Raw genomic sequence first — 15,143 nt, 5'->3', positions numbered from 1 at the left:
TATCTTTTACATTTCTTATCCAAACAACATCAACTTGGCACTGCACTTACTCGTGCCCGTAGCAAGACACCTGTCACGTTTGAAATCAATCGGATGAACAGTTCGAGAGATATGCGAATAACAGACAAACAAACAGACAGACGTTCCTGTCATTTAGAGATAGAAGATGAACAATATTTTCTTGGTGTCAGGACACTATCTACAACAGAATCGTTAGGTAGGTGGGGAAATATGGCAAATGTGTTATGAGCAAAGCTACAGACCTGCAGATATCTGAAAAAATGGTGCTACAAATACTATATCTGCAAGTGAAGAGGAAAAGAAGAGAAAATGCAACATTATCATTACAATCAGTTTCTTTAAGACAGTTTATTAACAGTCCATTACATGATACAAATACAAAAGCTCAGGTGATTCACTGGGAAACCATATGTCCGATCTGTGCTCATAAGATTGACCTCAATCATTGTTCCTGTTTTTGCAAGATTTTACAATCTTGCAAAAACTAAGCACACGGTGCAACCGTGGCCACAATTAGAGAAATCATATAACCACATCAATGTCGCGCAACTCTGAAGAGTTGTGTAAATGTGAAAACCAAGTGTTTTCAGTTTCATCCATTTTTTTGAGGGTCTGAAGTGTATTTCACATTGTAGCTGCCAAAGCTCCGCTGCCTTATACCCTCTCTTACTCTAGTCCTGCGCTGTGCTCAGTGTGCTGTGTGAGAGGGGTAGTGGCCAGCGGCTAGAGCAGCAACAGCAAATGTGTGCTTCTTTTACCCATATATTTATCTATATCTTTTACATTTCTTATCAAAACAACATCAACTTGGCACTGCACTTACTCGTGCCCGTAGCAAGACACCTGTCACGTTTGAAATCAATCGGATGAACGGTTCGAGAGATATGCGAATAACAGACAGACATTCCTGTCATTTATAGATAGATGAACAATATTTTCTTGGTGTCAGGAAACTAACAGAATCGTTAGGTAGGTGGGGAAACATGGCAAATGTGTTATGAGCAAAGCTCCGGACCTGCAGATATCTGAAAAAATGGTGCTACAAATACTATATCTGCAAGTGAAGAGGAAAAGAAGAGAAAACGCAACATTATCATTACAATCAGTTTCTTTAAGACAATCTATTAACTATGGAGCCCCTCTGGTGTCATGGTAAAAAAAATAAAAATAAATTGAGGCCACGAAATAGGTATAACGTGTGCACGAAATCAGTGGCGGCTGGTGACAAAGATGTTTGGGGGGGGCGCAGTTTGATGGTTGGTGGTCCTAGGGTTAGTGTCAAACAAACCGTAGCACCACTTCATACCGCAGCAAAAAAATTAAAATAAAAAAGGAAAACCAATCTAAAAACAACACAAAACACTATAATGTCCCCTACGCTGTCTTCTGGGCCGAGGGGTCCTCCTCACCCCGCCCTCCCCAAAATCCTGTGTGGGGATAACTGCTCCAAGCGGTGTGACCTGAACGTCCATCTGCTGTTGGGCCGCCAAACGCAGTGGCCCCCTTGAAAGGTGCTGTGGGGATGGGGCCCCCTCTGCCTGATGTGTTTGCACAACCGTAGGAGACCGGGGATCCTGTCTGTGGTTTGGTTGGTTCAATCCTCGGTATGGTGCCAGGCGGTCGCGGTGTATCACCACCACTCGGCCCCGTCCTGTCAGCCTCACCCTATAAACTACCTCCCCCACTCGTTCCAACACCCGGCAGGGCCCAACCCAATTACTCTGCAGTTTAGGTGACTTCCCCTTGGTCCGCTTTGGTGCATAGACCCACACTAAGTCCTCTGCCTTGAAGTGAGTCCCTTTTGTGTGTTGGTCATAAGCTCGCTTTTGCCGGGCACCCGCAGTCTCCGCTTGTTTCCTTGCAAACTCGTGGGCCTGATCCAGCTGGTACTTGAGGGGGTATCTGGGGGGGTATCTGGGGGACGCCCATACACCAGAGTAGGGGGTGTCCTGAGCTCCCTACCCAACATCAACAGAGCTGGCGTGCACCTCGTGGTCTCTTGTGTCGCTGAACGGCAAGCCATTAAGACTAGTGGTAGCTGCAGGTCCCAGTCCTTCTTATCCTTGGCTACCACCAGGGCTAGCTGTGCCCCTAGAGTGCGATTAAACCTCTCCACCAGCCCGTCACTCTGGGGGTGTAGAGGCGTCGTCCGGGTCTTGTGTATTCCAAGCTGTTTACATATTTCCATGAATAGCTTGGCCTCGAAATTCCTCCCTTGGTCGGAGTGCAGTTCAGTGGGCACCCCGAAACGGCTGAACATCCCTTCAATCAGCACCTCACAGACAGTAGCCGCCTCTTGATCCGGAACAGCCACCGCCTCCGGCCATTTGGTGAAGTAGTCCAGTGCCACCACCACATAACGATTTCCACGTGGCGTGCGGGGAAATGGGCCTAGTATGTCAAAGGCCACTCTGTCCATTGGTGCCCCAACCTGGTACTGTTGTAGTGGTGCTCTACTCTGGCCTGTGGGTCCCTTGCGGGCAACGCAGGGGTCACATCTCTGGCAAAAGGCTTCTATATCACGCCTACAAGTGCTCCAATAGAATCCCTGTCGCACCCTCTTCAATGTTTTGTTTACCCCAAAGTGCCCCACTCCTGGTTGGCCATGATGAAAGCTAAGTACCTCCTCCTGTCGACTCTTTGGCACCACCACCTGCCATCTCTCTCTTCCCGACGCCGGCTCCTTCCAACGTCTCCAGAGTACTCCATCCCGTAGCGCCAGGCCCTCCCACTGTGACCACAGGCCCCTCAAGGATGGGCCCGATGCAGCAATCTCTGACCAATCTGGACGCTGGTTGGCCTCCAGCCACTCTAACACTGTCCTCAACTCAGAGTCCCCCAGCTTCTCTCTGGCCCAGTCTGTTGTATCATCCAGCCGCAGGGCCATACAGTGCTCTGTTTGCTCCTTCATCGCCTCCCTGTCCCTCGCTTCAGCGTGGCCACAGTGCACACAATCGGGTCCACAAGGTCGCCTGGACAGTCCATCCGCATTTGTATGACTGTTCCCTTGCCTGTGTACCACAGAGAAGTTGTACTCCTGTAGCTGTTCGATCCATCTCGCGTCCTGTGTTGCATAGCCCGAACGGCATGACTGTGAATTGCCACAGTCCAGAACCAGTCGTGAAGGCTGTCTTGGGCCGGGCCTCCGGGGACAGTGGCACCTGCCAATAACCACTCTTTAAATCAAGAGAGGAGAACCAGGTGGAACCTCTGATTCCATCCAGCGCATCATTGACTCGGGGCAGGGGATATGAGTCTTTGACCGTGATCTCATTCACCGGCCTGAAGTCGACACAAAAGCGCCACCCTGGATTAACTTTCTTTGGTACCATTACCACAGGTGACACCCATGAGCTGTTTGAAGGTTCGATCACTCCAGCTGCTCTCATCTCCACCACACACTGTTCAGCTGCCGCCTGTTTATTCAATGGTATGCGATGCGGGCGCTGACGAATTGGATGCGCTGTGCCTGTGTCAATCTCATGCTGGATTAAGTGGGTCCTGCCCAGATCCGAAGGTGAAGTGGCAGGAATTGATCGAAACTCACACAGCAAATCCCATAACTGCTGCTGCTGCTCTGCGGACAACCCCTCTATACTACTCTCCAGCACAACCTTGATAGTTTCCTCTTGGGTGGGTGGGCTTTGTGGGATACAACACGTGATGCTGCCATTCCCAGCTGCATTATTGGCGGCAAGTTCGCCAGTCAGGCACAGTTGGGGGTCTGAGCCGGTTAGTTTCACTGGAAGATCCTGATAAAGAACGGCACCTGTGGACAGGGGTATCAAACCTAATTGGCCTTTATCCCGCACCACATCCACACATGGAAGGGTTGTCAGTTCCTGGGAGTGGGTGTCTGTCCAACTGTTGGATGGTTGTGGGCCCTGAGAAGAAACTATTGGTGATGGCTCTAGTCGAACCACACACTCACTTGGAGACTCAGGGAGCTCTGGACATAGATCCGTCGGCCATACTGTGGTGCCAGTGTCCGGTGGCAGTCTATTAGATGTGCTGGGTGCCTGGACTGACTTACACAGATCATCATCAGCTATCAGGGTTAGTGGGGGACCATCCATGAACGTCACTGTCCTCTGCCCCACATCCAACACCGTATTGGTGTCCTTCATAAAGTCAAAACCTAGCAGGCACTCCTCTTGAATTTCTGCCACCCACATTATGTAAGGGAAAGTCTGCTTCCCCAGCTGGATATCGGCTGTGCAATGGCCCAGCATGGCTGCTTGATCTCCGGTCACTGTGATGAGGGGCCGTACTGTTGAGCACCACTGGAGGTCCTCCGGGAGCATGTCTGGCCGTATGATCGTCACTGTTGAACCAGAGTCCATGAGCGTACACACTGATTTCCCATTAATCAGGGACCACACCCGTGACACTTTAGGTCCTGAAAGGGGGGACGCAGGGCCCACTACCTCAAAACACTTATTCCTAGCAGCTGAGTGCATGGAAGGTGCATGACCAGGGGCGGAGTAACATTCCTCACCTCCGCTCCCCACCCCGTTTCCCGACGGCTGGCGTTGGGCAGGTGGCATGGGATCGTTGAGTTCAGGGCAATGGTACTGAATGTGACCCCTCTGGCCACATCTCCAGCAAGTCTGCGCCTGCGGGTCTGGTGGACCCCTGTAGTCTTGAGGCCTAGGGGGTCTTTGGGCGTCCCGTTGTGTAGGGGGGGGATAGAAGGGCCGTGGGCGAGAGGGCTGCGGGGGTTTCACATTCCAGCTCTCTGTAAAGATCTGTTCCACCTCCTGTGCACGCTCCAGTGCCCCCTCCCAAGATAAGGGGTTGCTAAGTCGCACCTGCTCCCGCAGTCTGTCAGGTGTCAGCCCACTGATAAAAGCTTCCTTTGTAAGGATAAACCTCTGCTCCTCACTGAACTCTGGAAATGCTTTGCGAGCTAGGTGGCGTAGCTCAGCTGCATAGACCCCAATTTCTCACCTTCCCGGCATGTTCTCTCATTAAACAGTCGCCTTGCGTCGATTTACTGGTGGGATCGCCAAACTGTCTTTCTATGGCCCATGCTATAGCTAGGGGATCAGTCATGTCCATCTCTGAGAGGTCTAACAGAACCCTTCTAGCCTCTCCCTCAAGGGCTGCGGCCAACTGGACCGCACTTTCAGTCTTGTCCCACTGATTGGCTCTCGCTATCAGCTGGAATTGCGCCCAGTATGTCTCCCAATCAGTAGATCCATTGTATCGCCCTGCTTTCACTTGGCCTTTCGTCTGATGAGTTGTAGCCGCATTAGCTGTGGGGGCAACACTATAGCTGCAGCTAGGGCTTGTGCGAGAGCAGTGGTCAGCAGTGCAGTAGAGTCTGGGAAGGACACTGGACCAGAGTGAGGGGGGTCGCCGGAGGCACAGCCAAACCGATCTGCCATTGGGTTGCAGTAATCCCATTGGTCGCCGCTAGCTCTGTCCCCGATCCGTCCCGGTGTGAGCAAGCTCATGTGATTAGCCTGGTTAGTTGCAAAGCTAACATCACCCTTCGGAGCCGAGGTTTGGGTTGCTGGAGTCATCGGAATATAGTTCCTACCACTAGGGCTCATGTAGTTAGACTGGTTAGCTGCTATGCTAACAGTCTCCAGTTGCGATATCATAGCATCCTGGTAGCTAGCTCCCTCAGCCGATGGGCTATCCAACCCAGGCCAAGGTATCCGCGCACAATCAGCCTGCGAGCTAGCTGGTTCAAACTGGGATGAAGCAGGGATATTTTGATTCGGAGGCAACACTTTGTCAGTATCTTGCAGTGAGGGTTGTTTAGTAGGAAACTTTGAGTCATATTTTTGGTTACCAGCCCTGCTGTGCTGTTCAACCATCTCAGCATAACTTGCCTTCAGCCACTGCTTGAACATTTCCCTCTCAGTTTCCTGCTGAGCATGACTTGAATGCATCATCCTCCCTTTCTGAGCTTGATCTGAATGCATCATCCTTCCTTTCTGAGCTTGACATGAATGCATCATCCCCCCTTTCTGAGCTTGACTTGAATGCATCATCCTCCCTTTCTGAGCTTGACTTGAATGCATCATGTCTTCCTCATCTGCACTTGAACACACCATCATTACTTTCTGATCTTGCCATGAATGCACTTCCGTTTCTTCCTGAGCTGCACTTGAACGCACCTTCATTTCTCTTTGAGCATGACGCTGCCGCCCCTCGCTCGCCTTCATCCCTCCCGACGGAGGCAGAGTTAGCCATCCACTCGCTTCCATCTAGCTACCGGAGATGCGGGGTAAGTCCAGCACTTCTGACACCAATGTAACGTTGCGGGGTAGCTAGGTGGGTAGAGGAAGGACGACGAAGAGGCACAGTTGCAGTTGCCAGCTCAACAGAGCCCAGATTTATTACTTTGCCGTAGCAACAGCTAACCCGAGGTTGAGGTGTCCAGCCTGTCTCCTCACTGAACTTCTGCTCATCTCATCTATATCCCGTTCCCGCTCCCCTTCCAACCCAGTCTGACGTGAACTGTCGTAACATCCCTTACCCCCTCCCCTTCCAACCCAGTCTGACGTGAACTGTCGTAACATCCCTTACCCCCTCCCCACAACTTATCAACAAATACCCCTACGGTGGACACCTCCCTCAATAGAAATATTGTACTCAACACACATAATAACAATCACTATATACCCAGCGTTACAATATTAATAAGAGGAATGCAGCAACTACCTGATCTTTTGTATGTCCTGTTGGAGCTGCTAGATGCAGCCACTGATATGGACTGAATCTATGTTCCTCTTCTGGAGCTTGGCATAGCGGAGGTCCAGATGTGGCCAGCTGCAGACAGAGCTCAGCAATGCTAAGTCTGCTAAAAACAACTTAGCTCCATGCTATTGTCTTGACGGCTGCAGCTTTCTGTTTGCATTTTTTCAGAGAGATGTTTTAGGCCTCGTTCCCCTGTCGTTGGCCACAACATTTCGGTGCTGACACTTTGAAACAGTAAACAGATAAAGCAATAAAAGGGAATAACTCACACTGCATCCAGCTAGCCAGCTCCGTTTATCATAACAGCAGCGGTAGAAGCTCTGGGTCTCAGCTCGTCCTCCATCACCTGCTGCTGCTGAAGCTGGTCCGGTGCAAACTGCTTTATCCTCTTTCTCTCTTCAAGTGAAAGTCTTGTAAAATTATGTTTTTGTAGAGAAATTACCAAATAATCTTCTTTAATTTCCGTGGCTCCACTTTAACGTCATCTCCTGAAACTACCGTCAGCAGGAGTTTGGGTGACAGCAGCTGACGGGAGGGTGTGAATGACAGCCGGAACTGTCCAATCACAGTAGATTAAAAAACATGAAACAACAACAATTCGCTGCCAATAAAAGTGGGCGTGTCCAGGGCGCACTGAGCTGCGCCCCGTGGGAAACGTGATGCAGGCCAATGAGAGAGCAGCTTCAGGTCATGTGCTTGTCAAAAGTTTGAGGGCTTGCTAATGACTCCCATTAGGCCAGCGCCCCGCATACAGGAAGTACATATATTAATAAGATTAATAAAATACAATTTGGAATCGATTTATAATGAATGCTGACAGGTGCTGAGAGACTAACAGGCGCAATTTACAAGCAAATACTTTTTTATTTCATAATGATTTAGCATTATCTAATTCATTTATATTTAATATGTTTAAGTAGACTTTCTCTAATACGCGCCCCGTATTAACGAGCCGCCACTGCACGAAAAACTAATTAATAATATTAATATCATTCCTGGACAGCTGGGTAAGCAAATCGAGCGCACCTTCTCTAGAACCAGCAATAGCCTACGTCCGGTCCAAATTCTGTCCACAGTTTCAGCTTGAAATCAGCTTAAAAAGCCTTTTTCCCTGATCATCTCCTTTGAAAGTAGCATCATATGTGTCAGTAGCTGAGGTAATACATAGGAACCGCAGCGTTTAATGATGCCACTGGACGAAGCCGTGCAGTTACAGTAGCGCTCACTGTATGTATCACGTTGCCAAGGGAACCTATAGCCTATCAGTGATCAGAATCTAGTTTGTATTGATTTGCAGGTTGTTGTTGCTCTGACTGAACTACTGAATGTGTCTGTAGTGTTCTCTGGACATGTGTCCTTCAATAAAATCACATAAGATTTAAAGTTCACTATATTATTGATCAGTCTGACGAAATGTGCTATAATTCCTTTAAACCATTATGTTAACACTTTGATGATGTTTTATGCTTGGTCCTGATTTGCTGAAGTCCGTTTTACACTGCTATATTACAGCTAATAGAACCCTGATTAGAAAATTGCGCAATCCTTTATTACCACAGATAATATCTGATCAATAAAAATCATTCCACTTTGATTTGCCGAAGACTAAAGTGATTTCATAGGACAGTGTCAGAGCTTGAGCATAATGTTTAAATCAGCTGCATCAAGTTTAAAGTTTCAGACCTCTACTATGTGCAGCTGTCACCAGAAATACGGGAGGCATTGAGAGTGCACCAAGCACCCCGGAATGATATTAATAAAAATATTATTAATTAGTACTTCATGCGCACGTTCCTACCTATTTCTTGCGCAAGTTATAGCTATTGTGGCCACAATTTTTTTTTTTTTTTTCCCATGACACCAGAGGGGCTCCGCAATTAACAGTCCATTACATTATACAAAAGCAAAAGCTCAGGTGATTCACTGGGAAACCATATGTCCGATCTGTGCTCATAAGATTGACCTTAATCATTGTTCCTGTTTTTGCAAGATTTTACAATCTTGCAAAAACTAAGCACACAGTGCAACCGTGGCCACAATTAGAGAAATCATATAACCACATCAATGTCGCGCAACTCTGAAGAGTTGTGTAAATGTGAAAACCTTAATACAATAACATAAACCTGTAATTCACACTGATATGTTTGCTGCTGTGCAGCTACTTTGTGTTGTTCACTTTGGTAATGTATTGCATGTTTGTACAGGCCACTCATACTCCATTCATTGATAGATTCATAGTGACTAAAATAAAGTATTACAGAAATAAGCTCCTAATTAATATTTTTACATTTGACATTGTCATTTTTTAATGAAATGTATGTTTTGTTGAATTTAGTTTCAGTGCAACACCATAAGTTATTCATTATCCATATTGTTAGATTACTGATCAAATATATGATTGAAATAAAAAGCCTTTATATTCATTTTTCTCACCTTCAGTATTCACAGACAACTGCTGTTTGATTCTGCAGACTAGAACTGATTCTCAACATTATAAATAATTTAATCTGAAATGATCATAAATGAAGAAGTTTAAAATGAATGAATTAAATTATTAATAGCTATGCATCCAAACAAGTGTTTCTGTTATCTAACATCCTGTTAATTTGGAAGGCATTGTGAGCCGTTAATGCAGTTAATATACATATTCTGAAGTTCAGTAATGATTGTCCAAACTGTGAGATATGTCCTGTCAGATCTTCCACTGGTATGATTTAGTGGAGATAAAGTGATACTTTACAGTGATACCACTGACAGGGGCTCTTTAACCTAATGAGTGCATATGATTTAAATACTTTAAAGTACATTTTGCTCTTAACACTTGCACACTTTCAACTTTTTCAGTGCATGCATTTTCTTGTGAAGGAAGAAATAGCTGATAAAAACTTCCTTTTCCATAATAGATCATTTAGCTGTACACTTTTTCTTCCTATAAACAAAGATGAAAGTGTCTGTTGAACAGTGGTGCAATGTAACTAAGTACATTTACTCAAGTACTGTACAATTCTGAGGCACTTATAATATTGTAAGTTTTACTCTACTACATTTATTTGACAGCTTTAGTCACTTTGTTCATGTTTATAGAATAAAATGCATTGGTGAAGATAAAACTAGTTTCCCAACCAAACAAGATCAACTCTAATATTTTAACAGAAAAAGAAAAGATTAGAGAAAAGTTAAATCATGAATTCAAATCTTATCTTTGTTCCGACCTAGATTTTCTGCAAAAGAAGAGAAAAATAAAAAAAACCTTTCACTGATATTATCTACTTTTACTTGAGTTGGATTATAAAAGCAGGACTTTTACTTATAATGATATACTTCTACATTGTTGTGTTGGATCTGAGTACTTCTTTCATTACTGTTGTTGAGCAACATGCTATATTTGGATGAGAGGTAGTTGCTCTCCCACCAATATAAGCTTGAGATCTTCTGTCTCTCTGGATGTCTTCTTTGTCTGCTGTTGCTGTCCTGTGACCAGCCATGATCCTCCAGACTGCTGTGCTCAGCATCTTCCTCTGCTCTGTCCAGAGCTTCACTCTGCAGGTAAGCATCAACAGACACCTTTAGATTCATACAGTATTCACACAGTATTGCAAATGTTTCATTCAGTAGCCTCTGAAATTGAAGTTTGCAGGATTTAAACTGAATATTTCAACTTGCATAAAATATTATATTGAATTCAGATAAGACCACAGTGGCAATATATCAGTTTAACAGCATTTGACCAACATCTGCATACTATTACAGGCTTCATTTGAAAAGAGTGATGAATCCTCTGGTAAGACATACTTACTATTCATGAAGTGAAATGTATTGAATTTAGAAAATATTTAGTATTCATGTAAATATATAGCAATTCATTAAGTTACATTAAAGTACATGAACAAACAGTTTCTATTCCACAGGCAACACCATTGAGGAAGATGATTTCAGTGTCTCCACACTGATAGAGAAAGCCAATGCCAATCTGGGTATGTTCATCTCCACTGCAGCTGCTTTGTGTTGTTCAGTACAAATCTCATAATATATGATAACATGTCATCTTTGGTGAAATGTTCATTCCAGCAGTAAATGCATAGAACAAGACAATCATTTTACACCTGAACTGATATTACATAATGCAAGTATTACAGTATATTAGCCTAAAGAGACTCAGATTTGACCTGCCTGAATGAAATGCAGTACAACAAACAAGATGAAAACTTTTTCTCAACTATCATCATGTCATTTTACAGGAAAGAACCCTGGGGATCCTGTAGTGATGTTTGGAGACATAGCAGTGCCAACAGATCTAGGGAATGCTGATCCCTGCACCTATGACAACGACGAAAACTGCATGTGGCCTCAAGCTTCTGATGGCAACGTCTATGTTCCTTACCTCATCTCCAATCAGTACTGTGAGTCTTACTAACCATCTAGCTTTTGCAAGGCACAATGTTGGTTTTAAGAGAGGTGGATTAGCAATATATAACACACCTGTCTTCAATTCAGAACACTTATGGGCTACAGCCTTAATTATGGTGGCTGATGTGGGCAAACTGACACTGTATGACAGACACTATTAAGTGAGTTATCTGACTTTATTGCTATTGTGTAGTGCTACTCTTCCACTCTCTTCCACTATGTTTTAGCATGTCACAGATTAACATTTGAATTCAGTGTTCCATAATGTGTAAGGTGCTGGACAAATATTAAATAACAAATCTTTAAACTGATGCTACTGAACTCAATAATAACAACCAATGAATGAATGTACACCTGAACCAAAGACAGATAGCAGTTCTGAACAACATGTTGATATGTAGTGCATGTGAACAACGATGCATTCATTTGCTGTTGTATTATAGTTGTATATCAGTTTGATGCAACTAGTTACTGTTGTATATATACTGAATTACATTTACATAGTCAGCGACTACAAATCTTAATGAAATGATTCGAGTCAGCAAAGTGATTTGTGATCTGATTTGTTTTTTTCACCTCTAGTATCAATCAATCAATCAATCAATCAATCAATCAATCAATCAGTGCTGAGGAAGCACTATCCCACTCTCAGCAATTTGCAGTGAGGAATCACCAGAGACTGGATAAAACTAAATAAATAAAAGGAACTAAAAAGAAATAAAAGAAATAAATAAAATACAAAGTTCATTTTCAATTTTCAAACAATCATTTTCAATAAACTAAACTGTTTAAAATTGATAAATAAAAGAATCTAATATAATAAAACCTATAAATACAATTTAGACAAACCAGGCTAAAAAGGTAAGTCTTAAATTTGCTTTTAAAAATGTCCTAATAATTAGTAATAAGTAGTAATCATCCCATTTTTGACTTGTTGCCCATCAAGATTAAGATAAAAAAAAAACGGACTAAACTGATAATACGTGGGTTTTTTCTTTCAAGCCCCTGAAAACAGAAACACCATCATTCGAGGTCTGAATTCATTTGCCCGGTCTACTTGTATCCGCTTCATCCCCTCCAAAGGACAGAAGGACTTTCTTTACATCTGGCCTGACAATGGGTAAGGACCACACATGCACTATAGCATGCTAGCATATCTGAATGCAACAGCCATGGTGTGTCTCAGGTCAAAAGGACACAATGTGGGATATTCTTGGGGAAACATTAAGGCTCTTTTACAGTTTTATTTTTTACTGCTCGGTTTCAGGTGTTACTCAAATGTCGGGCGTCGGGGTGGGAACCAGACATTGTCGCTGGATATTGGATGTATTGAACACAAAATCATCCAACATGAGCTGCTCCATGCCCTGGGCTTCAAACATGAACACAGTCGGTCTGACAGGGACCAGCATGTTCAAATCCAATGGGAAAACATTGAAGATGGTGCATGTTACAATCACAGTCTTCATCAAAAATTTGAAAAAGTCATTATCCATTATATAGAATAAACTATGAATTCAATGTTACTTTTGAAATAACAACAGCAACAAAAAAACCCAACCAAAATCAGGATGTATGAATATACATCTGACCCTTAACACTTACTAATAAATGACTTGACTTCATCATTTCATTTCAGCAGATATAAAGTAGCTCATGGTGTGAATCATGTTTATCAAGACCTCTTGAATGAGCAACCATTGGTACAGAAATAGTGACATAAGTAGTTTCCTGCATATGCTGTTCATGCTTTTCACTTACTGCACTTTTCAGACATTTTGACTGACAAACTGTAATGGAACAGACCAAACTTGACTTCTGTGATTCTTTCGCAGGACAACAGAGACAATTTGAAATTGTCGCGACAAGGAACCTTGGCACTCCCTATGACTACAACTCTGTCATGCAGTATGGAAGGTAGCTCTCATAGTTTACTCATTTATCAGTACACTTAAGCAAAAGTTAAATCATGTTATTATAACATGAAAAACCCTTCTTTTATACTTATCTTATATACAATCATTTGCTTCAATATTCCCCCTTTTTTTGTAACTGTCTCTCAGCAGTGGGTGGGTATTTTGTACTAAAATGATTATACATTTGGAATCTTGCTACTCCTTTAATTTGTCTATCACAGTGTTTGAAGCCTCTTCATGAAAAGAGAATATTGGACTTACATAAATCAAGTGTATACAGCGTCTATCCAAATGAATGCTAATTGTAGTCTGTGTGTGTCTGCTAGATGTACATATAGGCATGTTAGCCAGAACAACCTCATAAAGTGATGACATGTCAGATTACATTATATTATTATGTTTTCAGTTTGTTGTTGAGTTTTTCTGCCCCCAGGTGGTGAAACATACTTAATGCAGCTTTAATCCTCCCATACTGTACATCAGTAGTCACTCAGCTCTACAGGAAGAACTATTGAACAAGATCTGAACAGTTGTGAAAACAGAAAATGGTTACAAGTTTACATTTTAAACTCCTTCACTACTGCCTGTTTGCACCACAGGAAAACTTTCTCCAAGAATGGGAAGCCAACCATTGTTCCCATCCCAGACCCCAACGTGCCCATTGGCAAGGCCACCAAGATGAGTCCCAACGACATCCTTCGGGTGAACCGTCTTTATAGCTGCAGTATGTATCTTTTGACCCATGAAGCCTGTTATTACTATTCCCTCTGAACTATCGACCTGCTCTTGTTTCTTCTCATCTTCATCCTTCCTACCTTCTAACCTGGCTACCCACTAGCCTACCCACCTACCAACACTACTCTCTCATCATACTACTGTATCTATCACCCTGCTGACAAAATGGACAGACTAGTAAATATACAGTAAACCTGGAAAGATGAAATTATATAAAAAAAATATAAAATATATATGTTCACTTTACAGCATTTCTTTAAAGAAATGAAGCAACTTTTTCAGAATTGTCTGTCTTTTTTAATTCATTTCAGATCAACGTGTGCAAAGGAACCAATTCCTCTAGAAATGAAAGTAAGTTCCTGTGGACACCATCATCAAAGTGATTTATTGTTAGCTTGTATTTATTGACTCATTTTCTATTTAAAAATCTGATGATCTAATGTGTAGAGATAATGTATTTTATGAAATGTTAGAGTTATAACCAAAGGACTTTAATGTTGTACTGCATGTATATGCCGGTGTGTGTGTGTGTGTGTGTGTGTGTGTGTGTGTGTGTGTGTGCGTGTTCGCGCACTTGCATGCATGTACATGTAATTATTTTGAACATTTTCAATTGTTTTTTCAACAGGAGGCAAACCATGCAGCTTCTCATCTACAAGCAACGCCAGTAATGCATCTTATGATTTGTAAAGTGCTTAATACAATTCAGAAGTTGATTAAATTTTAGCAAAATATGATACTGATTTCATTCACTTTAAAAGTATAGGCAATGCAACTGTCCAAAGACAACAGCACAAGTTTACACTTACTGTATGTGTATAACTGCTTCTGCACTTCATTGAACATTAATAATGAATAAAAATGCTTTCAGATACAGCATATCATGTCAGCCTGTTTCTGTTTGATCTAAATGAGATACTTACCTGTTAAGATTTCTGACACGGGAAAGATAAACATGACCAAATGTTGTTCCAGCATTTATGTCTACACGGTGTAACCTGTACACCACAGTCACCACCAGCTACAGAGACTTGTTAGCGTATATCATCCGTTACATAATTAATGGTGGCAAGCAGGCCAGCTGACAGTCTTGCCTGGGCCCGGGACGAGATAATCTTAGATGGGCCCCCACGCACCCGGATCTCTCCTTTTCCCTTGCTCTTCCTCTCCTCTGCTCTTCCTCTCCTCTCCTCAGTGTTGGGGAAGCTACTTTGCAAGCATAGCTTGTAAAACTACATGTAGTTCAGCCTGGCAGTAGTTTGAACAAACTACATTTCTACCCCTGGAGAAATGTAGTTTGTAAAACTACAGCTAAAAAAAGTAGCTTTAGCAACTACTTATACTCATTAT

General features: G+C 43.2%; 1 protein-coding gene across 1 annotated transcript; it reads left to right on the top strand.

Annotated features, from left to right (window-relative positions):
- Nucleotides 1–10,218: 10,218 nt before the first annotated feature.
- LOC133979268 (low choriolytic enzyme-like) lies at nt 10,219–14,878 on the top strand. The gene is made up of 9 exons (XM_062417769.1): nt 10,219–10,281; nt 10,486–10,516; nt 10,644–10,709; nt 10,974–11,135; nt 12,145–12,262; nt 12,410–12,585; nt 12,978–13,059; nt 13,658–13,782; nt 14,805–14,878. Exons 1-9 carry the CDS (start codon nt 10,219–10,221, stop codon nt 14,876–14,878), a joined length of 897 nt encoding a protein of 298 aa, XP_062273753.1.
- The last annotated feature ends 265 nt before the right edge of the window (nt 14,879–15,143 follow it).

Source organism: Scomber scombrus, chromosome 1 (assembly GCF_963691925.1).
Source record: "Scomber scombrus chromosome 1, fScoSco1.1, whole genome shotgun sequence".
NCBI classification, from domain to species: Eukaryota; Metazoa; Chordata; class Actinopteri; order Scombriformes; family Scombridae; genus Scomber; species Scomber scombrus.
This window is presented reverse-complemented; position numbering and strand designations above follow the sequence as displayed.